Source organism: Sorex fumeus, unplaced genomic scaffold, assembly GCF_029834395.1.
Source record: "Sorex fumeus unplaced genomic scaffold, SorFum_2.1 ptg000079l, whole genome shotgun sequence".
In the NCBI taxonomy this organism is placed as follows: Eukaryota; Metazoa; Chordata; class Mammalia; order Eulipotyphla; family Soricidae; genus Sorex; species Sorex fumeus.
Window position 1 is genome coordinate 7,828,233 of NW_026606136.1, and position 25,116 is coordinate 7,853,348.

Below are 25,116 nucleotides of genomic sequence, written 5' to 3' on the forward strand. Positions count from 1 at the left end.
CAAAGTATTTAAATACATTTGATGTAAGAGATGTTTCCATCAGAATCTGTTCTGGGGGTTTGGCTCTGGGGAGCGTGCGGGGACTCGAGCCAGATCCTCGCACCCACAGGCAGGCCCACCCCTGGTTGTGCACCCAAGCCCAGAGTGAAAGGCCCTGTGAGACAGCGCAAACGTGTGTTCTGTTCGGGACAGCGGGTGGCCACTCTCCTTTCACACACCTGCCCTGGGTCTGATCCCGGCACCCGACGGGAGAGATTCCTGAGAGCAGAGCCAGGAGTGACCCCTGGGCACCGCCAGGTGTGTACCAGAAACAAAACCCCCAAAAGGTGCTTTGTTCATTTTATATGTTTTACAGTGGATGTTTTGGGGCCACCTTGGCAGTGCTCAGGGTCACCCTGGCAGTGCTCAGGGGTCACTCCTGGAAGTACTCATGGGTCACCCCTGGCAGTGCTCAGGGAGGCCCGTGCCAGGCCAGGGGTGGAATCAGGGGTCAGCTACATGCAAAGTGGGTTCCCTTTTTTTTTTTTATTAATCTCTCCCATCCCCATGAAGGTATTTCAGAAGATGGTCCCGTCTGACCTAGAGGAGTGTGTGTATGTTCATAGAATTCTTTCTAAAGAATACACTCTGCTACTCTAAAGTCTATGACCATTCAAGTGAGGTACAATTCTTGCTTAATATTCAGCCCCTAGGGAATTTGTTTGATTGAAAAACGCGGAGTGATTTTTCAGTTGCCCTTTAGTTTTAGGAAAACAGATATTTCAGAAGTAACTGGGAACGGAGGGTCCTAGGCATATCTCGCCTTACTTCTGCTAGTTGGAAAGTTCTGATAAATCGTACTACAAATTATTACATCAGCTTCGAACTGTCACAATTCAAACAGGGTTTTAGTTGGATATTTTTTGTGTTTAGTTTTGGGGGCCCCCCAGTGGTGGCTGATTTTCACCTGTGCTTTGCTTGGAGTATCTTGGGGGGCAGTATGGCCCCCACTAAGGAACACTCTGTAAATACCTTGTATTGTTAGATGAAGGTGTGACATCCTGGCAAGTTGCTCAGCAATTAGGCATTTGACGGTTTGTAAGCAGCATTTTCACGATAATTAATGACTTCTATAGAATATACCTCTGACTACATTATTATTAGTGATCACCTCTTATGGCAGCTGACTTAACCCTGAACATAAATGGAGAAAAAAAATTATTAGGCTGAAATATTTTTTCCTTTTTTTGTATGTGCAGGTTACTTTTTATTTATTTATTTATTTATTTATTTTTATTAGTGAAACACCATGAGGTACAGTTGTAGACTTATAAATTTCTGTGCTTGGGTTTCAGTTATACAATGATCAAGTACCCATCCCTCCACCAGTGCCCATCCTCCCCCACCACGGGTCCTAGCATCCCTCCCACCCCCCATCCCCCCGTCCCACCCTGCCTCTGTGGCAGGGCATTCCCCCTTGTTCTCTCTCTCTTCTTTTGGGTCCTGTGTTTTGCAAGAGAGGCCTTGAGCGGCAATCATGTTTGGTCTATAGACTACTTTTAGCATGCTTCTCCCACCCTGGGAGGGTCTCACAACACCCTTTATTTGGTGCTCTCTTCTCTATCTGAGCTTCCTTTTCACCTAGCACGTGTGGCTGGCCTTCCATTCATGGAGCAAAATTCCTGGTACTAATTTCAGCCATTCCTGGGTGTTAGTCTCCCTTTTTGTTGCTTTATGTTCCCCAGATGAACGCAGTTTTTCTGTGTCTATCCCGCTCTTTCTGACTCATTTCGCTTAACATGATACTTTCCATGTAGTACCTCTTGTATGTAAATTTCATGACTTCATCTTTTCTAACAGCTACATAGTACTCCATTGTGTAAATGTACCAAAGTTTCTTTAACCAGTCATCTATTCTCGGGCACTCAGGTTTTTTCCAGATTCTGGCTATTGTAAAGAGTGCTGCAATGGACAAACAATTGCAGATGTCACTTCAACTGTACTGTGCAGGTTACTTTTAAAAATATATATATTTTCCACTCATAACTTCATAGACATAAACTTATCTGCATATAATTCTTTCCAATTTATTTATTTATTTGTTCTTTGGGTCATACCCGGTACTGCACAGGGGTCACTCCTGGCTCTGTACTCAGGAATCACTCCTGGCGGTGCTCTGGGGACCATATGGGATGCTGGGAATCGAACCTGGGTTGGCTGCTTGCAAGGCAGACGCCCTCCCCGCTGTGCTATCGCTCCAGCCCCTCCAATTTATTTTTAAAATTTGCTCTTAATCTGTCCCGAAATTCGTGTTTCTTTTTTTTTTTCCCAGCGTATCACAAAAGAATCCTTTTTATTTTCCATTTTAATAGCGCATGACTAAGATTTCGATCTAGATGTTGTACAGTCAGAAGTGCTGTTGAAGTTCTGTTTCGTTTTGGGGCCACACTTGGCAGTGCTTCAAGGGCCACTTGTGAACACTTGTGGAATCAGCCACATGCAGGGCGGGTGCTCCTTGCTTTATTCCCTCCTCCCCGGCTGAATTTTGCTTGTGGCATCCCTGACTTCCTTTCTCCCCTTAATGCTGTGTGTTTTTGTCTTCTGTCGCAGTCCCCGGGAAGTGACCAGCTCACTCGGGTTGGGTTCAGGCCTTGGTGCTCCAACCGGTCCCTCCCCCGCGCCACTTGCCCCTGCCGGTGCCGGTCTCACCCCTTGGCTCCCGCCTGCATTCCCCAGAGGCGCTGCCTTGTGAGCCGCACCGTGGCTGACCCTGTCCCTGGCGGCCTGGGCACAGCCCCTCCCTGTCCTTCCGCAGCCCCCTCGAGTGGCATGAGGCTTTTTTCCCCGTTCGACTTTTGGGTCACGCCTGGCCATGCTCGGGGCTTCCTCCCGGCTCCGCACTCAAGAATCAGTCCCTGTGGTGCTCTGGAACCTCGTGGGGTGCCGGGGATCGACCAGCTGCCTGCTCAGCTCCGGCTCTGGCCCCGCAAGAGGCACGTTTCTTACTGAGTACCGGTTTTCGTGGGTTCTGTTTGCAGTGAGTTGGGTGGTCGTTATTCCATCCTTACGCTGCTTTATGTCTGCGCTGAGGGAGATCGTTCAGGAAGGCCGAGATTTTCCATAGGGCGATGCAGCTGGAGTGACGTTTCTAACTGGATGCTGACTGTGGGGCGTGGCGGCGTCTCTGCAGCGTGTCGCTCTCTTCCTCTTCCGAGGTCTGTGTGAGAGTCTCCGGGTCATGGCTGTGAATGAGCTGAGATGGCACCAGAGGCGGTTCTCGGGCGTGACTGCCAGGCTCCCGGGAGGGCAGGGAGATGGGTAGGAGGGGCCTGTTCCCGAGCGAGCCTGGAGATTTCTGCCAGAAGTCCCGCATACCTGGGTTTTTCCCTGCTGAGTTTTTATATAGTGCCTTTCTGCTACTATTAAATACCAATTAAGAATATGTGTTAAAGAAAGGTAGGAGCTACATTTGCTGATTTTTGATTTTAGTGTCTTGCAAGTAAATTTAAAATACTGCAAGTGAAAACTAAGTACCTTTTAGTTTAGGTGTGTTGGATTTTGTGGGGTGGTTGTTGGGGGTGGGACAGCACAGCCCGTGTTGGTCGGGTTTACTACTGACTCTGTACTCAGGGAATCACTCCCTGGCAGTGCTTAAAGGACCACGTGTGATGCCAGGGATTGAACCCAAGTTGGTCGCAGACAAGGCAAGCACCTAGCCCACTGTCCTGTCGCTTCGACCCAGCGCTTTTAGTTTACTTTAGTTGATTAAATTAGTGAAATTCAGTTTTTACACCAACAGTTTTTCGTGGAAACTCCTTATTCAATATCAGGGCCTATTAAGGTAAAGTGTTTTATTAAGAATAAAAAGAGGGGCTGGAGCGACAGCACAGTAGGTAGGGCGTTTGTCTTGCACGACCCGGGTTCAATTCCCAGCATCCCATATAGTGCCCCGAGAACCGCCAGGAGTAATTCTTGAGTGCAGAGCCAGGAGTAATCCCTGTGCACTGCTGGATGTGACCCAAAAAGCCAAAAGTGGTAAATAAATAAATAAATAAATAAGAATCAATGACGTGGGGCTCAAGAGATGGTCCCTTGGGCTAAGGCACTTTCCCTGCGCACAGCTGACCCCACCCAGGTCTGTCCCCAGGAGCTCATGCAGTCCCTGAAGGTTGCCAGGAGTGGCCCCCAACAAACAACGGTGGCCTGGGACCAGGGGAGGTCAGCCGGCTTGGCAGATGGATCTGGTGTGCTGTGGGAGGCCTGGGCTTGGGTTTCATCTCTGGCGCCCCCGGGAGGGGTTTCATCTCTGGCGCCCCCGGGAGTAAGCCCTGAGCATTGCAGGTGTGGCCAGATCCCTTGCCCCCCACCCCCACCCCCAAAGAAGCAGTCGCCTATGAAGGGTTCCGACCGATACTCTCCCATACGACATTCAAGTTTTGCTGCCAGTGGAAACTCGGTTTCTGTGGTTTTTAAATAGTTCTTAAGAAGTCAGGTTCCGGTCTGGAGCGATAGCACAGCAGGTAGGGCGTTTGCCTTGCACGCGGCCGACCCGGGTTCGATTCCCAGCATCCGATATGGTCCCCTGAGCACCGCCAGGAGTGATTCCCGAGTGCAGACCCAGGAGTAACCCCTGTGCATCGCCAGGTGTGACCCAAAAAGCAAAAACAAATAAATTAAAAAAAAGAACTCTTTGAGGGCTGGGGCGACAGCACAGTGGGGAGGGCGTTTGCCTTGCATGAGGCTAACCTGGGTTCGATCACTGGCATCCCATATGGTCCCCTGAGCACCGCCAGGAGTGATTCCTGAGTGCAGAACCAGGAGTTAAGAAAAAAGTTCCTTTACACAATTCCTAGAGGCTTCAACGGTAAAATAGTACTTGAGTTTATAATTAGTATTGCAAACAAGGACATACGGTTAGGAATCAGATTTAGGTATGGCTTCTTAAACTTCGGTTGAGCTCCTGACATTTTATGTAAGATCTTAAGTGACATCTGCTCCTTCTTGCTGTTAGCCTGTCACAGTGAAGTTGGATTTGGGACATGGTTTCCCCCTCAGTAATGAGTGGGAAGCTGAGTGTCTTCATTTCCTAATTAAGAGACTAATACACTGACATGTAGAAAGTCTTTTCTTAGCTTTAGTGTGTATATAGACTGCATCACTTGTGAAAAACATACTTTTGGTATCTTTTATTTTCAAATGAATCATAACTGGAAAACATGATTTCAAATGTTTAAGCACTATTCAGCTAAGGATTTGTTACTGAGTTTTGTTTTCCGATTTTCCAAGGAACGTGTTCAAAAAAGTTTTCCTCATCCAATTGACAAGTGGGCAATAGCGGATGCCCAGTCGGCCATTGAGAAGAGGAAGCGAAGGAACCCCTTGTCCCTCCCAGTCGAGAAGATCCACCCTTTGCTGAAGGTAAGGCCGAGTGGTGCCTGCGCATACCCCAAAGCCGCCTCCAGCCCATGGTCCCAGACGCTGCGAACACTGCAGCTGGTGGAAGCCACAGGACATGGGAGTCTCACTGGAATTCTCTTGCAGTCGTATCATGGGGAGGGGGAAACAGCAGGAGGAAACGCGAAGGTGGGCAGATGACTGAGAATCATTTCATATGGTGTGATCAAGGTAGAGAGAGAGTGATGTGGGAGGGTGTGGGGTGCGGGTATACTGGGGTCCTTGGGGGTGGGGACTGGGCACTGGTGAAGGGACGGGTGTTTCGTTGTATGACCGAGACTTAAACCCGAGAGCTTCGTGACTGCTCTCACGGTGATTCAATAAATAAGATTATAAAAAATGAAAAAAAAAAGTAAAGTGGAGTTCTTGCACAGTTCAATCAGCTAATCAGTGGCTGAATAAATAGCAGTACTCCTACATTAAAAAAATAATAAAATAAAATCATTTCATATGAACAATGATGAGCAAACTAAAAGGACTGAGGAGAGTTACTGTTGGTTTCACTTGTGTCAGGCATTATAGTTCACCAAGATATAGAACACATGTACAGAAAACTCGTTCCTTAGATCTGTTTCAGTGCAAATTCTTCAGGTTTTTCTCCTTCATTTCATCACACACACATAAGCTGTCCTGAGATTGCCAAAGTCTGTGTGTAACTTGTGAACAGATATTCCCTGAAGACCACCTAAACTCACTAGTCAGTCCCTCCTGTCACTGAACTCAGGTCACTGTCTACAGCAGTAGGGAAAAGAACTGCTAAGAACTTTAATAATGCTATTTCTGTTTTATTGATTCAGCAAGCAAACTAAATACTTAAACAATATGCAAGGCTTTGAGAAGATTGTTTCGTATTTATATTATTTGATTAGTAATAGCTGCCTCTGTATACTACCAACAGTCTGAGACATTCAGTACTAATTGGAGAAAATGACCAAATTTGTCATTTTCTTTTTAGGATTTTTTTACTAGTCAGTTATTGCACTAGACTCTAAGAGAGATAACAAATTAAGATATATGCACACTATGATTCTCAGGTTTTAGTTTTATGATCTAATTGTAGATGGCATTTAATTGATTGTGTATCTTTATTACTTTTGCATTTTACAGTTTTTATATATCCTTAAGGTAAATGCAACTTGCCCCCAACTTAAAAGTATACTTCTTGGGCTGGAGCGATAGCACAGCGGGTAGGGCGTTTGCCTTGCACGCAGCCGACCCAGGTTCGATTCCCAGCATCCCGTATGGTCCCCTGAGCACCACAAGGAGTAATTCCTGAGTGCAAAGCCAGCAGTAACCCCTGCACATCGCCGGGTGTGACCCAGAAAGCAAAAAAAAGTGCACTTCTTATTTAAAAGTTGCAGTTGGTTTGCCCACGTAATTGAATTGTTTAGGTAATAGAGTTTGTTTTCCTAAAGGAACTGCTCAGCCCTGAGAAAGACCATCTTCTTTGAAGTCTAACCTTCGGGCTGCTTAATGCACTCTTGCGCTGTCGTACAGAGCATGGCTGGTTTCCACGGAAACCATCAGATACAGTGACCCTGGTGCTTGCTTTTGGGAAGCAAGTTGCCAGTTTCACTAGGCAGGCTGGAGGCAGAGTTGCCTAGGTGCTCCTGCGTTCTGTTAATCGTGTTCAGAGTCTCGCTGGTCATGATTACTCCCAGGTACTCTGGTCAGCTAACAAACGAGTGTTCCTTTCCAACTTTCTGAACTTGGGTTCCCTTCCTAGCTTAGTTCTTATGCATTGACTAATTTGTGCTTCTTGCATGTTTCATATGATCATGGATAATTTTGCCTTTTTCTTAGTTTACATTTTTGAGTAGTCATATGTATATTTTGTGCATCGACAAACCACTTACAATTAAATTCTTTCAATAATTACAGGCCTTGGGGCCGGAGCGATAGCAGAGCGTGTAGGGCATTTGCCTTGCACGTGCCCAACCCGGGTTCAATTCCCAGTATCCCATATGACCCCCTGAGCACCACCAGGAGTAATTCCCGAGTGCATGAGCCAGGAGTGACCCCTGTGCATCGCTGGGTATGACCCCAAAAGCAAATTATTATTATTATTATCATCATTATTATTATTACAGGCCTCGATAAAAGTTTAGCTATGCTTAATTTTTTCCTGAATGTTAAATTTTCAGTATGTGATTTTCTTTTTTTACTTTTTTTGTTTGTTTTGCAGGAGGTTCTCGGTTATAAAATTGATCACCAGGTTTCTGTTTACATTGTAGCAGTATTAGAATACATTTCTGCAGACATTTTAAAGCTGGTGGGGAATTATGTGAGAAATATACGGCATTATGAAATTACAAAACAAGATATTAAAGTGGCCATGTGTGCTGATAAGGTAGGGTGCTAAGCTTTTATAAGTTTTGTTGTATTTTTGCTCATAACTTATTAGATGCTAACGTACAATTCAGACAGTAAAACTGCGTATTATATGTTGAAAGATTATTTTCAGTTATCAAAAGCAAGTATTTAAGATAATTATGAGAATAGAATGATAGAGATGCAGAATAAAGTGTTTAAACTAAATGCCAGATACTTTTTCTTTTGTATGTTGCTTGCAGTCAATAGGGTTAATAACAGTCGACTCTAAATGAATTTCCTAAGTTTATTTTGATTGGGAAACTTGAAAGGTGTGAAGTTACTTGAAAAATTTTGAATACAGCAAAGTACTCTTCTGTTCCAATGCTCTTCTTTACTTAGGCTTTACTTGTATGGTTTTGCTATAATATTAAGAGCAGATATATGCTGAGAGTCAAGCCATACTGGGATTTTCTCATTTGGTCCCTTCTGTATTGGAGGCCTGCTCCTCCAATACAGATGCTTATATCTACATTTTTTTTTTAAAGTTCAACAAGATTAAAAAAAATTGTTGCTGAAATTTCCAAGAAGTTTCTATTATAAATTTTCAAAGAAAGAAAATTTCCCTGATAAAGCATTTATTTCACTTTTTCTTTATTGATATGTAACTTTTTATTAATTCACTTAGTTCTGTTTTAGTAATTTGTCCTTCTAGAATGAGCATAGCCAAAATCATGAGATCTGAAAAGTATTTTCAAATTTCAAAATAAATACCTGCTGTTTAAATAATTACATTCAAGTGTTAGAAGATAATTTTAGTGAATCGGGTAAGTGCGACACCTTGAATGCGGGGAGGAGGTGAGAAGAGTGGCTGGCAGACTTCAGAAGTGAGACCCGGAGACAGGCATTTGCACAGAATAATACGAGTGAAATATTGTTTATTGCGTAATGGGATAATGCTTCAGACGTTGACTGATGCGGAAATGTGGTCAGCAGGGATCGTGATATTAGGCTTCTTGGGAAGAAGGAACTTGTTTCGACCAGTCTTGAGTAGATGTGTGTGTGAATGCCAACCACAGACCAGAATTACTCAAAATAGTGGAAATTAAGTTCAGAGCGAAACCTAAAACAGACTTTTGGCGGCAGCTCGAAAGCAGCAGGTTTAGAAGGGAGAAAGTTTCGTGCGAGCATTAATGGGAGTCTGGAACAGTGGCCGATGTTAGAGCCTGGCTCAGAGACCGGGGGAGGGCCCGGTGCGTCACGCGCAGGAGGAGATGGTCGCGCGTGCCTTTGGCGGTTAGGAAGTATTTAAAGGACAGGTTCGCGTTGACTTCGAGTTTGCCTTTGGACTCGCGTCTCATTGTGGCTATCTCTCTGTGTCTCCGTAGGTGTTGATGGACATGTTTCATCAGGATGTGGAGGATATAAACATATTGTCCCTGACCGACGAGGAGCCGTCCACCTCCGGAGAGCAGTCTTACTACGACTTGGTGAAGGCGTTCATGGCGGAAATCCGGCAGTATATCAGGGAGCTAAACTTGATCATCAAGGTGTTTAGAGAGCCGTTTGTCTCCAACTCAAAACTGTTCTCAGCGAACGTAAGTGCCTCGTCCGTGTAGACCGCCATCGCATGCACAGATGCACAGGGGCTCTTTGCCCCCCCAGATTCGAATGGAAATAGTTGATGATTGTTACCGTCTTCTTAAAGTTGTGAGTGGAGTTCATGCCCAATTCAGTCAGCCGAACCAGTGGCTGAATTAATAGCAGCACTCCTCCATAAAAAAGAAAATCAATAAATAAAGTTGTGAGCCTTAAATCGCAGGGACCGATCACAGGTACAGGTGCTGCAGCAGTCGGTTGCCGAAACATCAGGCATCAAAGCCAACCCGAAGCACACGGACGGCCTGGGCCGTAGTTCAGTGGGCAGCATCTGTCTGACCTCGACATCTCAGGGGTCAAAGGGGCCCCCGAGCACAACAAAAGGGATCCCTAAGTAGAGAGCCAGGAGTGATCCCCGAGCACCTCCAGGAGTGATCCCCGTATATACAATGGCGAATTCTGCCTGTGCGCCAAGGGGTGAAACCTCCTTATTTGGGTGGGACAGGGTGGGTTTGGGTGTCCTTTGGCTTGTTTTTGGTGTGTGCGATGGGGATGGGGGGTTTGGTGGTGCTCAGACTTCCTGTTGGGGTGCTCAGGATTCACTCCTGGCCCTGCTCAGAGACCGAGGCAGCTACAGCGGGGCTCCCGGGACCAAAGCGGGGTAGCTTTGGGCAGCGCGCCCCGACCCCGGACCGTCCCCGGCCGCAGGGAAGGCTGGGTCGCCCGTCTGCCCGGCTCTCAGGATGGCCTGTAGTTGGCAGCGGGAGTTCCACACTCCAGCTTCTTCCTTCAGGTGGACATTTACAATTAAAGAGACAGTACGGTCTAGAGCGATAGCACAGCGGGAAGGGCGTTTGCCTTGCACGTGGCCGGCCCGGGTTCAATTCCCGGCATTCCATATGGGCCCCCAAGCACCTCCAGGAGTAATTTCTGAGTGCATGAGCCAGGAGTAACCTCTGTGCATCTCTGGGTGTTCCCCCCCCCAAAAAAAAATGAGACAGTGCCGTGTGCTGGTGACCATGATTGAAACACAACAGAGCCAGTAGCACCGACACTCTGAGCTGACGGCACTGCCGGGTTCAGATTAGTAGCAGCCCGGCTGGTCGTGGGGAACGGCCAGGGGGAACGGGCGAGATTGTCCAAGGGAGTTGCGTTCTAGTTTTGTTGTGTTTTGTTTGGGGGCCACACCCTGCGATGCTTGGGGGGTTACTCCTGGTGCTTGGGGACCGTGTGGGGTGCTGGGGATTGAACCGGGTCAGCCGCGTGCAGGGCCAGCACCCTCTGTGCTGTCGCCCAGGGTTTCAGGCTCTGGCCTTGCATGCCGCTGACCTGCGTTCTTATCCCTGGTGCTAGTACGTTTCTCCGAGTTCCCCTGGGGGTGGCCCCCAAACAGAATCATCCTTTTCAAAAGACACTGGCAGAAGGCAGCAGCTGATACTCGGTGGTAAGTATCCCCCATGCACACGGGGCTGTTCTTAAGTGATTTGAGCAACAGCTTGATTTGTTTTTTCATTTGTGTGTTTTCGTTTTGGGGCCACCCACAGCAGTGTTCGAGGCCTGCCTCTGGCTCTGTGCTCAGGGATCACTCCTGATGGGGCTCAGGGGAACCGTGTGGGTCCTCGGCATTGGCCCCGCTGGCCTCCCACTGTGCTGTTGCTCCAGCCCCCAACTTACTTACTTTGGTTTTGGGCCACTCCCGGCAGTGCTCAGGGCTTACTACTGACTCTGTGCTCAGGGACACTCTTGGCAGGACTTGGGACCATATGGGGTGTCGGGAATTGAACCCAGGTGGGGCTTGAGGGGCCATCTGGGATACTAGGAACTGCACCCCCGTTGGGCACTGTGTAAAGGAAGACATACCAGGAAGTACAGACAGACCCAAGGCCCCGAGTGATGTCACAAGGATGGGACGCAGGCCTTGACACAACAGCCTGTGTTTGACCCCAGCACTGCATAGGGTCCCCGAAGCCCTTCCAGGAGTCATCCCTGAGCACAGGGCCAGGAGTCATCCCTGAGCACGGTCTCACCCGCAGTATTTTGTCTGGCCTGTTCAGTTCTTTTTAAGAAAGTGAAGATGTCTCCTAAACGCTCCAAGTTGGAAACTGCTGACATAGAGAAATGTCTTTGCAAATTGTCTCTCAGCACAAGAGGAACTCTTTTTGCTTTGATGTTGGGGATTGACAAAAGGAATTCTAAGATTCTACTCACGTTTGCAAGTTGTTAAGATTCCCCAATGTGGGGGGCAGCTCCCACCCTCCCAAATGCCCAGGCAGCCTCCACCGTGCCTCCGGCGACTGCCCAGTTCAGTACTACGCGTTTTCTTCAAACTCTCCAGCACTCACATCCCCGCAGTCGCACCCCAGATGGGATGGGGTGTCACGCAGAAGCCAGCCAGTGCCGACTGACAGAGACATTCGCACAGACGCTTAGCAAACCTCAGACAGAGACTTAATGCCCTCATGGGGAGATGCGACAATTTTCACAAGTGTCTTCAATGGAAATGTTTTTTGGATCACTCCATTAATCATGTAGTGGTAACAATTAATATAAAATAGGTAATATTTTGTATCTAGAATATAAAATATTATGATATTTTAGGGCCTGCTATTGGGGCAGACTTGACATGTGGTTGGGAAAATGGAGAAAGTGGAGAGGGATTGGGGTTGGAGTATTGAATGCCTGGAACAGTCATCCTGAACAGTTTTGTAAGCTAGAGTGTTTAAATAAAGTGGGGGAAAAAATCAAATTCCTCTCTTGTATTGTCACTTGTACTGGGCTGGAACAGTAGCACAGCGGCAGGGCACTTGCCTTGCACGGGGCCCGTTGTTTGTCGATTTGCTCGAGCAGGCCCGGTCACGTCTCCATTGTGAGACTTGTTGTTACTGTGTTTGGCATATGGAATACGACTCGGGGAGCTCCCGGTAACTTGCCGGGCTCTCCGAGAGGGGCAGAGGAATGGAACTCGGGTGGGCCCGGCCGGCCACGTGCAAGGCAAACGCCCGACCCGCTGTGCTGTCACTCTCATACATGTACATAGACTTCTTGGCTTGAATTGTATTATCCAGCCTAACTGAATTAATGTGTTCCTTCTTCCAACAGGATGTGGAAAACATATTTAGCCGCATAGTGGATATTCACGAACTTAGTGTGAAGCTGCTGGGCCACATCGAAGACACTGTAGAAATGACAGATGAAGGCTGCCCCCACCCCTTAGTCGGAAGCTGCTTTGAAGACTTAGCAGAGGTCAGTACTTGGCAGAGCGAATGTTCTGCTCTCACTTCTGTGTATGTGCTGTTTCACTCATGGAGCGTCAGCTGCTCCCGTTTGACCTTGCTAGAGTATGTCATAAGTCATGCTGCGTACGATGAAGGCTTCCCGTCAGGTGCGGCCAAGATTCATGTGCAAGTTTTGAGCTGCAGGGGTCAGCAGTGCTCAGGGGTCTTCTGTGTTGGCTCCTGAACTAGATAGAGTGCTCTCTCTCAAAGGGGGCCGCTGACAGCAGGGCTAGAGACGCGGGCAGACTCGGGTCCGAGGACTCACTGTTGCCTTTGAAGTTCTGCCCCTGAGGCTGGAGAAAGCACCAGGAGGGAAGCACCTGTCTCACAAGGCCAGCCCAGGGTCGGTCCCCGGCACCGCCAAGAGTAACACCCGAGCGTGGCTAGGTGGGAGCCACTGCCGAGTCGTGCTGCCTCGTGCTGCCTGCGATCGTGGACTTTTATTCTCAAGGCACGTGTCTGATTGTCAGTAGGGGGGGTGAGCGCAGCCTCGTCGCAGGAACCTGCCCGGCCTCACTGCTTGTCACGCAGCCTCCGAGAGGTGCAGTGACTCTGCACACCAGGTCGCACGTAGGGGGCGTCAAGAGAAAAACTGGTAGCGCTGATGCCAGAAGAGCTGAGCTAGTCCCCAAAGGTGGCACCGAGCATCTTGGGCCTCGAGCTCTGACTTGGTTTGCTCTCCAAAATTTTACTCTGACAGAGTTAAACTTAGGAAGTAAAGCAGGACTTCCGGGCTAGGACCAAGGGTTCGCTCACGAGCGTCCCGGAAGCCTCCGAGTCCTGGGTGTGCCAAGGAAGGAAAATGGAAGAAGCTCAGCTTGAGCTCCGTGAGGGCCCCGCTGCTCTGCTTCAGGCCCGTGAAGTCGTCAGTCGGAAAAAACGGAGCGGCCGCATCAAAACCCAGATCCGAGCGGGCCGGGAGACGCCCCTCGCCTCTGCAGGGCCCTTCGTTCCATCCCTGCCTGACTTGGCCCCTTTCCCCGTAGGCACTGCCAGCTGTCTCCTGCAGCCTCCGGGCACTGCCTAAGAAGTACTGCATTGCCACCTGTGTACGCAGCTAAGCCAGGGTCTCACCGGGAGTGGCCCCCTGGGTCCCCCAAGCATGGCTTGGGCAGCCTCACTCCCACACCGAGGCAGTCGTAGTTAGATTCGATAGGAAGAGACGAGTGGACGGAAATATATTGTTCGTGGACGGGAAAGAAAGTCGGTGTGGGAATGTGCCGGTGGCGCCCACATGATCTGGAAACACAGCACTGAGGAGGCTGACCTTAGTCGCACGGAGAATCAAAGGAACGCGCAGAGTTTGGGGGCTGGAGCGCAAGCTCAGGTGGAAGGTCCTGAGTCTGATCTCACACCTCGTGTCCTACCGGCCGCCGCCCCCCGCACACGAACACATCTGGGGCAGCGCTGGCATCCCCAGGGCCCTGCCAGCTCAAGCTCTGCCGCGTGGCAGCTGTAAAAAATACCAGGGCTGGAGAGATGGTTCAGCAGGGAGGGCGCTTGCCTTGGGTGCTGCGGGTCCAGGTTCGATCCTGGATCCCACGTGCTCCCCAGCACTCCCAGCAGGGAGCCCTAGTGCAGAGGCAGGAGTTAGCTCTGAGCACCGCTGGGTGTGCCCCCCCCCATAAATAATCATGATTACTTTGAGTAGTATCAACGCCCTACCCACTGTGCTAGCACGCGGCCAACCCGGGTTCAATTCCTCCGCCCCTCTCGGGGAGCCCGGCAAGCTACTGAGAGTGTCCCGCCCGCACGGCAGAGCCTGGCAAGATCCCCGTGACATATTCGATATGCCGAACACAGTAACAGTAAGTCTCACACTGGAGACGTTACTGGGCCGCTCTAGCAAATCGATGAACAACGGGGTGATAGTGCTACAGAATTAAGTTGATGGGGATTTGTCTATTAAGTATTGAGAGCGATGGGCTGCAGAGATCATGCAGCAGGTAAGGATTTGCATGGCAAGTGCTCAGCCTGGGTTCGGTTCCTAGTTTCCCGAGAGGCCCCTGACTCTCCCCCAGGAGTGGCCCCTGAGCAGCACTGGGTGTATATGGCTGAAAATGCAAAACAGAACAGCAAAAAATGCTCTAAGAATTATTCGTTGGATATGCGCACTGGAGCATGTACCGAGTGTGAATTGCAGAACTATTTATCAGCGCTGAAAAATGAGAGGAATCTAAGTACTAGATAGAGAAAATACACTGAAAACAGTATATTTTAGTGACATTGTATTGTATATAAAAGTTAAAAAGAGCAGATACTAAAATTCTCATGGTATTTTTTATAAAACATGAAAAGTTTGGTAAGTTTGACTGTCAAAATTAAAACTTGCATTCTGGGAAAGGCCTCCTTAGGGTGAGAAAAACAAGCTATAAATTAAAGAGAAAGATTCTTAAAAACTGATGAAGGACTGACTAGCAGCCTCCTGGGTGCCAGTCAGAGCGGGCCGGCTCCTGCCCAGGACGAGGGCTGCACGGCTAGTGGAGGAGGGTGCCGAGCTCGGGCGGCAGTGCCAGGGCACTGACCATGGAGCAGCAGGCCCTCTGGGCTACTGACCGTGCAGCGGGCCCGCGGATCAGGCACCGAAAGCATCTCTGTGCAGAAAGCTATTTCTCAAGGCGTCTTTGTCCTCACAAATCATCGAAAACAGTGGGTTCTACTTTTTATTGATCATTACATTTATTTCAGTGATTATAGCAATTGTAGCGTCTTGGCCATCTGAATTTAAATTGTTGTGCAATTATTTTGTGAAACTGTCAACGGTGACTTTTTTTTTTAAATATAGGCTGCATTTACACTTCCCACCTCTAGAGTGTGAAAGTAAAAGTCTGTCATTAAGAAATAACCCTGAGAGGGGCCAGGGATACGGCTCAGTGGTAGGAGACCAGGCCTTGGTGCACGAGACCTGGGCTTGCTGAGGGAAAGAAAAGAACTGTGCAGAAATGTCGGGCATTCTGAGTGACTGTACCCAACCGAATCTGAATGTCTCGGTGTTTTGTTACTCTGGCTAGCTTTGTTTTCCAGACCAAAAAGTCTGTTCCGTCTCAGTGATCATATTTTTGGATAATACTATACTGAAAAGTCTTTTTTTAATTTTAATTTTGTATGAGACCCATTGTATTTACTGGTTTTGGCACATCGAACTACAGCTTAATCTCACCGAAGACAATGTTTATGAGAAACAGACTCGTTCCTGATGCCCCATTCACTCTCAACGGAACAACCATCGCCGAATGCAACAGTTACGTGTACCTAGGTCGAGAAGTCAACATGACGAATGACCTGGCACCCGAGCTGCGCAGGAGGAAGAGAGCGGCTTGGAACGCCTTCAAGAGCGTCAAAGAAATAGCTAAGAGGACGAAGAACCTCCGTCTCTGGGCATATCTCTTCGATTCCACTGTTCTTCCTGCATTGACATACGCCTCAGAGACCTGGGCCCTACGCAAACAGGATGAGAACGCTATTCGGGTCTCCCAAAGAGGAATCGAAAGAGCTATGCTTGGAGTATCGCGTTTCACTCAAATGAGAGAAAGAATTTGGAGTTCCGACCTCCGTCGACAGTCAAGAATCAGGGGCACTGTCTCATTTGCCAAGGCGTAGAAAATCAGATGGGCTGAACACGTAATGAGATTTGGAGACGACCGCTGGACTAGAGCCGTTACTGATTGGATTCCACGGGACGTCAAAAGACCGCGTGGCCGCCCACCTACCAGATGGTCAGACTTCTTTGTCAAGACCCTGAACGATCGGTTTGAGGCTCTTCGTGTTCCTAGAACAAACAGAAGCCATTGGGCTACACTAGCAACGCGACAGGGACGAATGGAGACATTACTGGTGCCCGCTTGAGCAAATCGATGAGTAACGGGATGTCAAGTGATCAAGTGATCAATTTTGTATATTGGTTTTTGGGCCAGCTCTGGGTCCACTCCTGGAGGGACTTGAGAGGTCAGACACATTGCTGGGGATTGAACCCCGTTGGCTGCGTGCAGAGCAAGCACCTGACCCACTGTATTTTCTCTCCAGCCCCTAAATTTTTTTGGTAAGCGGTATTATTATGGATGAAGATCCTACTGTTCATTAGAAGGACTTTATTGACCATCTTGAGAATATTACATTTATTTTATTAAAGTTAATAGCTGTGTCATTGTAGAGATTTGAAGAGAACATTTGAATGTGCTAGTGCAGATATGCTGGTAACTTAGTTTTGTTTTGGTTAAAGAGAACTTGTTTCATCTTTTTGATTTTCCAAGGAGCTGGCATTTGATCCATATGAGTCCTATGCGCGAGATATTCTGCGACCTGGTTTTCACGATCGTTTCCTCAGTCAGTTATCGAAGCCTGGGGCAGCTCTGTACTTGCAGGTACTGTGATTTCTTAATCAAAATAGGATGCTTGTAAAAATGAAACCCGCCACACGCATGTCATGTCCCATAGCCACGCGACACCTCCGAATTCCACACGCACAGCCCGGTAGGAGCATAACTAACTCTCTGGGGAAAGGCACTGGAGCCGGCTAAGCCAGTAAAGAAAACAACAGTGCAGAAGCTTAGGGAACCCTCAGCCGGTGCCTTTGGCGGCCGCAGCTGAGACAGAACAGTTTGCACAGATTTTCTTGTACTGAGATATTTTTCTCAGTGATTCCGTTGGCCGTTTTGCTCTAACAAGCAGCATGAAACCGATTCCTCTGTGCCGCTGAGGGCAGGCTTGGGGGGTGGGCGGGAAGCGGGGATGGTGGCGGAGAGGTCACGCGGGGGTGGGCTTGCTGTGAGCATCGGACGCCCCGAGCAGCTGTGTTCTAAGCCACTTTGTGAAACACCGTGTTTAACGAAATTTTTTTTCTTATAATTTTGTTTCCTAGTCCATAGGCGAAGGTTTCAAAGAAGCTGTTCAGTATGTTTTGCCCAGGCTCCTTCTAGCCCCTGTTTATCACTGTCTGCATTACTTTGAGCTTTTGAAGGTAAGAGACACTCACTGCAGTCTGTAAAGCACGTAAGCAGGGGCGTGCGTGAGAGAGTCTCTGTCCGTGCGCTTCGTCTGTTTCCTTTTTCCAGTTAAAAGCAAGAGTGGCAGCTTCTCACAGCGGACTTGGAAGGAATCCGCGTGTTTTAAGTGTGAGGACATGGTTTCCATGACCGGTTCTTTAAAGACCACCTTTTCTGCACCCGTGGAATTCCATCGATCCGGGGACTTGGGTGGCGCCAGACCAGTGGGCCGTGCAAGGCCGGGCCAGCTGGCCTTTGCAGTTCAGGGTTGCAGCCGTTCCCGTAAACCCCTTCCTGCTCACTCCTGCTGTGAGCTGGGTATCACGGTATCACTGTCATCCCGTCGTCCATTGATTCACTCAAGCAGGCGCCAGTAACATCTCCATTTGTCCCAGCCCTGAGATTTTCGCGGCCTCTCCTTCCTCCTTACTCACGCACGGCAGAGCCTGGCAAGCTACCTGTGGCATATTCAGTATGCCAGAAACAGTAACAAGAAAAGGTCTCATTCCCCTCACCCCGAGAGCTGTGTATTGTCTTCAGAAAATCCCTCTGGTTGAGGGTCAGGAGCCCCCAGTCAGCAGCAGGACCCGGGGCTGAGGCGAGAGCACTTGAAGGGTGCAGCTCGCCCACCGCCCACCCGGCCACCCCCGCGCCGCTCCCCTGGACCTCTGAGCACAGCCACCAATGGCCCCGAAACAAGACCAAAACCATTTAAAAGGCCTTTGCTTTTCTTCCTTTTCTCTGAAATCATCTCAGCAAAGACGCTTTAGTTGTTCATGATCCGAAAGTGTAGTTCCGAGTGATATGCCTTTAAATCTTTCACATTTACTGATGTTATCTGTTGGTTTATGTAAGATATCCTGTAAACGTGATTTGCTTTTTAAGTGTCTTACTGCCAGTTGGCCTATGTAAAATATGTTCTATAAAAATTAAGAATTTCCCCCCAAAAATTGTTAAGTAATGGCTGAGGCAATGAAAATACTCTATTTTTCACACGCAGTGCTCTTTTCCGATCCATGGCCCAAAGCGGGGAAGCCATCCCTGAGGGCGAGGCCCTGAGTTTGATCCCTGGCACTGCCCGGCTCTCAGCACCCCCTGGTGTGGCTCTGGTGACCCCCAAGCCCAGAGTCTCAGGCTGGACAGAGGGTACCCCAGAGTGGCCCCCTGGAGCTCTGATGGAGAGCTCTCTTTTCGCTTTGGTCCACACCCAGCGGTGCTCGGGGCAGACTCCTGACTCTGTGCTCAGGGATCACTCCTGGTGGGGTTGGGGGAACCATCTGGGGTGCCGGGGTTGAACAGAGCACGGGCCTTGCCCACTGTCCCCTCTTTGGCCGCAAAAGTAATTCGATTAAGGACAACTTCTATTTAGTCTGCCCTAGAGCGTGCACTACTAAAAATCGTTAGTGCTTTGCAGAGAAGACGGGGAAATGGGCTCTTAGAGTGGACAGAGATGAACTGAACTTCCGTTGGATTCTGGAGGCTAAGGAGGCGCTCTCTCCTGCTTCTTCCAGCCCCGGCTCCTGCACACGGGTGCCGTTAGGGCTCCAGTTCGAGGAGTTGGGAATTCAAGCGCATGGTCACGGGACTCCCAGCTCTCAGCTGTAGCAGTGAACGGCATAATTTTGGGCGCCTTTGACATCAGGGATGATTTTATTTTATTATTATTTGTTTGTTTGGGGGCCAGACCTGAGTGTGCCTCGAGCCTCCCCCTGACTCTGCACTCAGAGGGGTCTCTCCTGGTGGTCGTGGGAGACCAGCAGCAGCACCAGGGATTGAGCACCCCACCCCGGGTTGTTTTAAGAGAACGACCGCTGGAACGTGCTTAGTGTGTGAATCATTCGAAGAAGTGATTTGGTAAAATTGCACAGAGTGGGGAAGGTTTTTCACTTAGATTGCTTCAGAATCATACTTATACTCATGGGATTTTTCTTAAGGCCGTAACGAAATTCTGAAGAATTAAAGGATGGTGAAACCTCGAAGCAGTCATCTGTCAACAAACTGGCAGCATCGGGGAAGGTTTGGAACCAAGTTTCGCTGCAGAGTCAGCAGTGTGTGGGGTGGGACCCTGCCTGATGAGCCCACGGGCTGCGAGTCTAGTTTTGTTGTCTTTGTTTTTTGCGTTCGCTGAGTGCTGAGCTGTTACTCGTACTCATCTTCGATTTGTTTTCGCGGTATGTTCTTGAGTCTCTATTTTCATTGAACAGCGTTTTAAGGCGTCGCCTGCAGCATGCCCATCCTGGGAGGTCATGCCATCAGGAGTTGGGGGCAGTGTTCCTCGGCCAGCGTTGTCGAGGAGACGGTGTGCTGAGTTACGCTCCTCAGAATTTCCGGTGTGCGTTAGGCCGGTAAAGGCTTTGTTTGTCCCAGAACTTCTCCAACTAATTGGATCATGGAAAGCTTTTAAGAAGCTTTTGAAAAACACATTTCTAGGGGCCAGAGTGATAACAGTGGTGAAGGCATTTGCCTTGAAAGCAGCCCACTCGGGTTCGATCTGTGGCGTCCCACAGGTCCCCTGAGCCCCGCCAGGGGTAGATCCTGAGTGCAGAGGCAGGAGGGACCCCTGAGCATCGCCGGGTGTGGCCCAGAACAAGCCATTTCCGGAGAGTGCTTTGGGACACTGTCTCGGAAAGACTCTCCATCTTGGGTGTTCGCCGACAGCTTTATAACTCTGTATCTAACAATTCGGTTAAAAAGAAACTTAAAAGTTCTCCTCGGGTGGACCGATGGGGCTTCTAACCCTTGGGGTCTACGGTCTTTCCTACACTCGGTGATTCTTGCTCGTCGTGATTTTGGTTCCATCCGGCACCGCGGCAGCCCGGGTTCCATTGTGAATATGGTCCTGTGGGCGCCGCCTCAGGGCTGACCCCATCGAATCAGGAGTGGAGGTGGCAGAACCCCAAGACTCAGTCGCAGTCGATGCCAAGGAGCCTGTTCTGCAGCCAGTGACGGTCACTTCACCTCTCGAGCACTGGTTTCCTTTTGTGTGTGGATGTGAGGACTGTGCGGTGCCAGTATGAGTAGTGAGTGTTACGTGTGTGGGGGGAGGAGATTAGGTTTTGGCCACCACAGTGGCGCTCATGCTGTTGCTGGCTCAAGTCAGGAGCTACCCCGTGGAGCCCGGGGCATGTGATACAGGGACAGCCCTGGGCCCTCCGTGCGCAGAACGCGCCCAGCCTCTTGCGTCTTTGTCCATCCTGCCTTTTTCCCTCCCGGCCTCTGCCTCCTCGCAATCCGCTGTGCACTCCTTCCTGGCCCCCTTATCTCGGTCAGCTCTGGGCCACTTACCGGAATGTCACCCCTCACTCCTCCCGGCCCTCAGTAGCAGGTCCTGATTCTAAATAGGAACCCTTGTGTTTTCCTGGGGAGGGCTCTCCCTGCAGTGCTCGGGGCGCCCCTGTGATCCTCGGCCCACAGACCCAGGGGTGTTTTGCTGCCGGCTCCCTCGAGGTCCCCCCCTGCAGGACCCAGGACTCAGACCCTGTCCCTGCCCCCCAAGGCGCCAGTCTGAACTTTGGCTGTCCTTGAGCACTGCTCAGTATTTGATGTTTCCTGCCTGACGTTGCGTGTGTGGCTTTGGGGCCAGAGCTAGAGGGTTATTCCTGGCTCTTGGCTCTCAGGGGTCACTCCTGGCAGTGCTCAGGAGGCCTTGAGGAACCAGGGGTCGACACTGGGCCTCCAGCATCTAACCCTTTGAGCGTCTTTTGTTATGTGACCTTTGAGCCACACCCAGCAGTGCTCAGGGCTTACTCCTTGCGCTGTGCTCAGGCATTGACCCTACTGGCGGAGCTTGCGGGACCGTGTGTGGTGCCCGGGGTCACACCTGGGTCCGCTGAATGCAAACTCCCGGATTTTCCCGGTGGTGCCGAGTCTGTCGGACACGTTCGTGGTTCCCTTCACATGCATCTGCTTCCGCCCAACTTGCCAGCAGTTGCTCTTCTCTTTCTGCTGGGCCCTCCCGTCTGTGATGTTCCTACTTGTCGAAGTTTGTTGAAATACCGGCTCCTGTCCGGTTTCCCTCCCCTCCGCTCTCCCCTCTGCTGTGCTCAGGGTTTAGCTGTGCTCAGGCAGACCTCCTTTCTCCAATGCCGCGGGAAGAACCTGCCCGCTGCTCTCAGCTTCGGGGGATCCCAGCAAGGCTCCAAGCCTCAGCCTCAGTTCTCTCCCCGCTCTTTCTCCTTTGTCTCTCCCGCCTCCTCTCGCTCGACGTTTGGGTTATACCCAGAAATGCTCAGGGGTCACTCCGGACTCTGCACTCAGGGATCATCCCTGGCGGAGCTCCAGGAGCCTCAGGGAGGCCAGGATGGAGCCCAGGGCGGCTGCTGGCAAGGCCTGCTGTGCCGTCTCCCGTCCCTCCCTCCCTCCTCCCACAAAGGCATCAGGTGACTGGACACAGCACCCACCTTCACAGTGAGACGTTGTCGCAGCTGGGTTTCATCTGCATAGAAAGACCAGTTTCAAAATCCCACACTCACATTATGAAGGGTTAGTCCTTTTGGGGAAAAGCGGTTGAATCCAGTGGAGTTAGTTTTTTGAATACGTAAACATTTTTGTTCATTTGTGTTTTTTTCTGACTACAGGGTATGCTGCCTCTTTTTCTTCTTTTCTATGTTACCGTAAACATATACACACGCATTTCTATATGCAGATATGTACATCTACGTGTTATATGCTTCTCCCATATCCTTTCATCTTGATCTTAGGTTTTGAAGTTTAATTTTAGTCCCCCAAAAATCTTGTGTAAAACCAAGAACTGCAGTCATTTTTATTTTTTTGATTTTATTTTTATTGTCATTCTTTTCGTTTTCAGCCGATGCTCGCAGTGCCCAGGGCTTATTCCTGACTCTGTGCTCAAGGGTCACTCCTGGGGGTGCCCAGGAGTCCTGAGTGATACCAGGAGTGAACTGAGTTGGCCGCATGCTTAACCCCTGTACTCTGTCCCACCCCAGCAGCAGTTTCTGGGTTTTCTTGTTTTGTTGGGGGCCACACCCTGTGATGTTCAGGGCTTACTCTGTGCAGTGCTCGGGGATGCCAGGGATCAAACCGGGCTCAGCCACATGCAAGGTCACTGGACCCCCCCCCCCCCCGCATCGTGTATGTCTTTCACATACACGATACACAGATCAGTAGAACAGAATTGAGAGTCTAGAAAGAAACTGACACATATATCAGTTTATGAGAAATGAGTCGTGAACGTTGGAATGACAAGAAGGAATCGTACAGCTGAGCAAGGAAGGTCCAGCGGTTGGTGTTGGGGAAATGAAACAGCCACACGCGAGAAAGAAAGAAGAAAAGAACGAGGCGCCTGCATTGAATTATATACAGAAGCTACTCGAGTCTCGACTTCGAGGCCTGAAAGCCGTAAAAGCTAGAGAAGCAAACGGACAGTGTGCTCCTGGGCGGGGGCCCTGAAGTCTTGGGGGTCCAAGCAAGAGAAGGGAAGGCAGAAACCGATGGATGGGGGCCAGGGGACGGAGAGGGGTTAGACACGCACTTGGATCGCAGCCTTCTCTGGCTTTGGCCCTGCTTTTGGCATATTAAATACGCCACAGGACAGCACGTATGGTCCCCAGGCGTTGCCAGGAAGAAGCCCTCCCCCACCGCCCCCACCTGCACCCCCCCCACACACACAATAACAAATGAAACTAAAATCTTTGCTTTCGCATAGTAAAAGAAACGATCGCTGCAACACAAAGACCATCTGACTGAATGGGAGGAAGTATTTGCACACCCTGAATAGAGAGAGGTTGGTGGCCAAGACTTAGAAGGACTCAGACAAGTCCGCAGCTGCCCAAAATAACGCAGTTACAGGAGCAGAAGAACTGCATAGGCGTTGCTCCAAAGAAGATGTACAGATGGCCAAAGGTTATATGGAAAAATGCTCATTGTGGAGAGGGCGGCAGGAGGGAGACTGGGGACGTTAGAGATGGGAAATGTACACTGGTCAGGGGCCGGGTATTGGGACATTGTGTGCTGAACCCCAATCGTGAACAACCTCGTAACGGTGTGTCTCATGGTGATTCCGTTAAAAAGTGGGGGGATGGAGATGTCACTTATCAGGGACATGAAAATCAAAGCTTGCAGTGAGCCAACCCTTCATCCCGGTGAGAATGGCCCAAACCAAAAAAGTGCAGAAGCAGGTGTCGAGGGTGTGGGGCAAGGGACCTCGTACACTGTTGGTGCGGTTCCTCCCGTTCTCAGTGGACATCCGTATGAAAGGTCCCCCAAATATTTGTTGGTTTAAAAACGAGTTTTGGTGGTTTGTTTTGTGCTGGCCATACGGGCCCTGTGCCCTTGGGGATTGGCGTCCTGTTGAGTGGGACGTTTCCTATTGGGCTGTTCACCCGACTGTCCTGGGTGTGGACTAACTCTGCTCTCCTGTGGCTCCTCTGTGGGCGCCCGTCACTGCACGGGGCGAGATCTTCACTGAGTGTGTTTGTTTGCTTCATGGCTTGGGGACTTTGGTTGTTGGGTTCACAGATGTTTAGAATTCTCTCTGTATTCCTGGTAGATTTAGCGTTTTATCACTAAAATGGGTATTTTTCTCCTGGAAAAAATCGTGTTTTTTGGTCTTGGTCTTGGGCCCCATCTGGCTTTGCCTCGGCTTCCTCCTGTGTGCTCAGGGCTCACTCCTGGCGGTTTTGGGGAAATTCTCTGCAGTACCAGGAATCAAGCCAGGGCCCCTGTGTAGACCTACACCCGCTCTCTGGCCCCTCGAGGATATCCCGGGCAGGGCCAGGAGGGGTGGCAGTGGCTTGGTCGCCTGCCTGCTGTCATCACAGATGGTCCCTAAGCACCGCCAGGGGTGTCCCCTGAGCACAGATCCAGGAATGAGCCCTGAGCATCGCCAGGTTTGACTCCGAAACATCAGTTCTACCCCTGGGAATCTAACGAATAGAAAAACCGATTCAGAAAATACATAGCGACACCTTCGCTCGTTGCAGTGCATTTCACCGACAACATGACTGAAGGGGGGTGGGTACGACTGAGCTCTAGAAAACCTCGTCTTTGAGGCAATGTGAATGGAACTGAAGGGGATTATGTTTGGGAGAGTAAGACCAGAGAGAGGCAGGCGATGCGGTTTTCGTTGGAAGCAGACCATCAGGAGACAACTCCTAAGACTGACCCTCGTTTACTGACCGCAGGACTGTGGCTCAGGACGGGGGGCCTCGGTCAGCGACGGAGAGACCCGGCACGATGGCGCCAAGATACCGTGTATAGGATGGTCACAGCCATTGGGAGCACCAGGAGCCTGTCCGGGCAAAGCACACAGTCTTGTCAACCGATGTCATTTTAAACAGAATCTGCACCCCTGCCGGGGGCCAAGAGACCCCTTGCCTGTGGGGCTGCTTCGTTGCCGAGAGCACTTCAACCTCCGTAGCGGAGGCCTCGCTTGGTGGCTGGTTCATAGAGAGTCTGAACACAGAATGGTTTCTCTTCCTTAGTCCTCAGGGAGAAAGGATCCAACTCTGATCTCTTAAGTAGAGCTGGCAGCCTCATGAGCCGCAGGAAATGCCATT

The 25,116-nt window shown here is 49.9% G+C and overlaps 1 protein-coding gene across 2 annotated transcripts in view; it reads left to right on the forward strand.

Annotated features, from left to right (window-relative positions):
- SOS1 (SOS Ras/Rac guanine nucleotide exchange factor 1) overlaps positions 1-25,116 on the forward strand; it is a 113,507-nt gene that overhangs the window by 42,451 nt on the left and 45,940 nt on the right. For both annotated transcript variants that reach the window (XM_056130570.1, XM_056130571.1), the window contains exons 3-8: positions 5,266-5,397; positions 7,619-7,783; positions 9,132-9,341; positions 12,442-12,585; positions 16,868-16,978; positions 17,476-17,574. In XM_056130570.1, the coding sequence (XP_055986545.1) occupies positions 5,266-5,397; positions 7,619-7,783; positions 9,132-9,341; positions 12,442-12,585; positions 16,868-16,978; positions 17,476-17,574 (861 nt within the window). The remainder of the gene's footprint in view (positions 1-5,265; positions 5,398-7,618; positions 7,784-9,131; positions 9,342-12,441; positions 12,586-16,867; positions 16,979-17,475; positions 17,575-25,116) is intronic.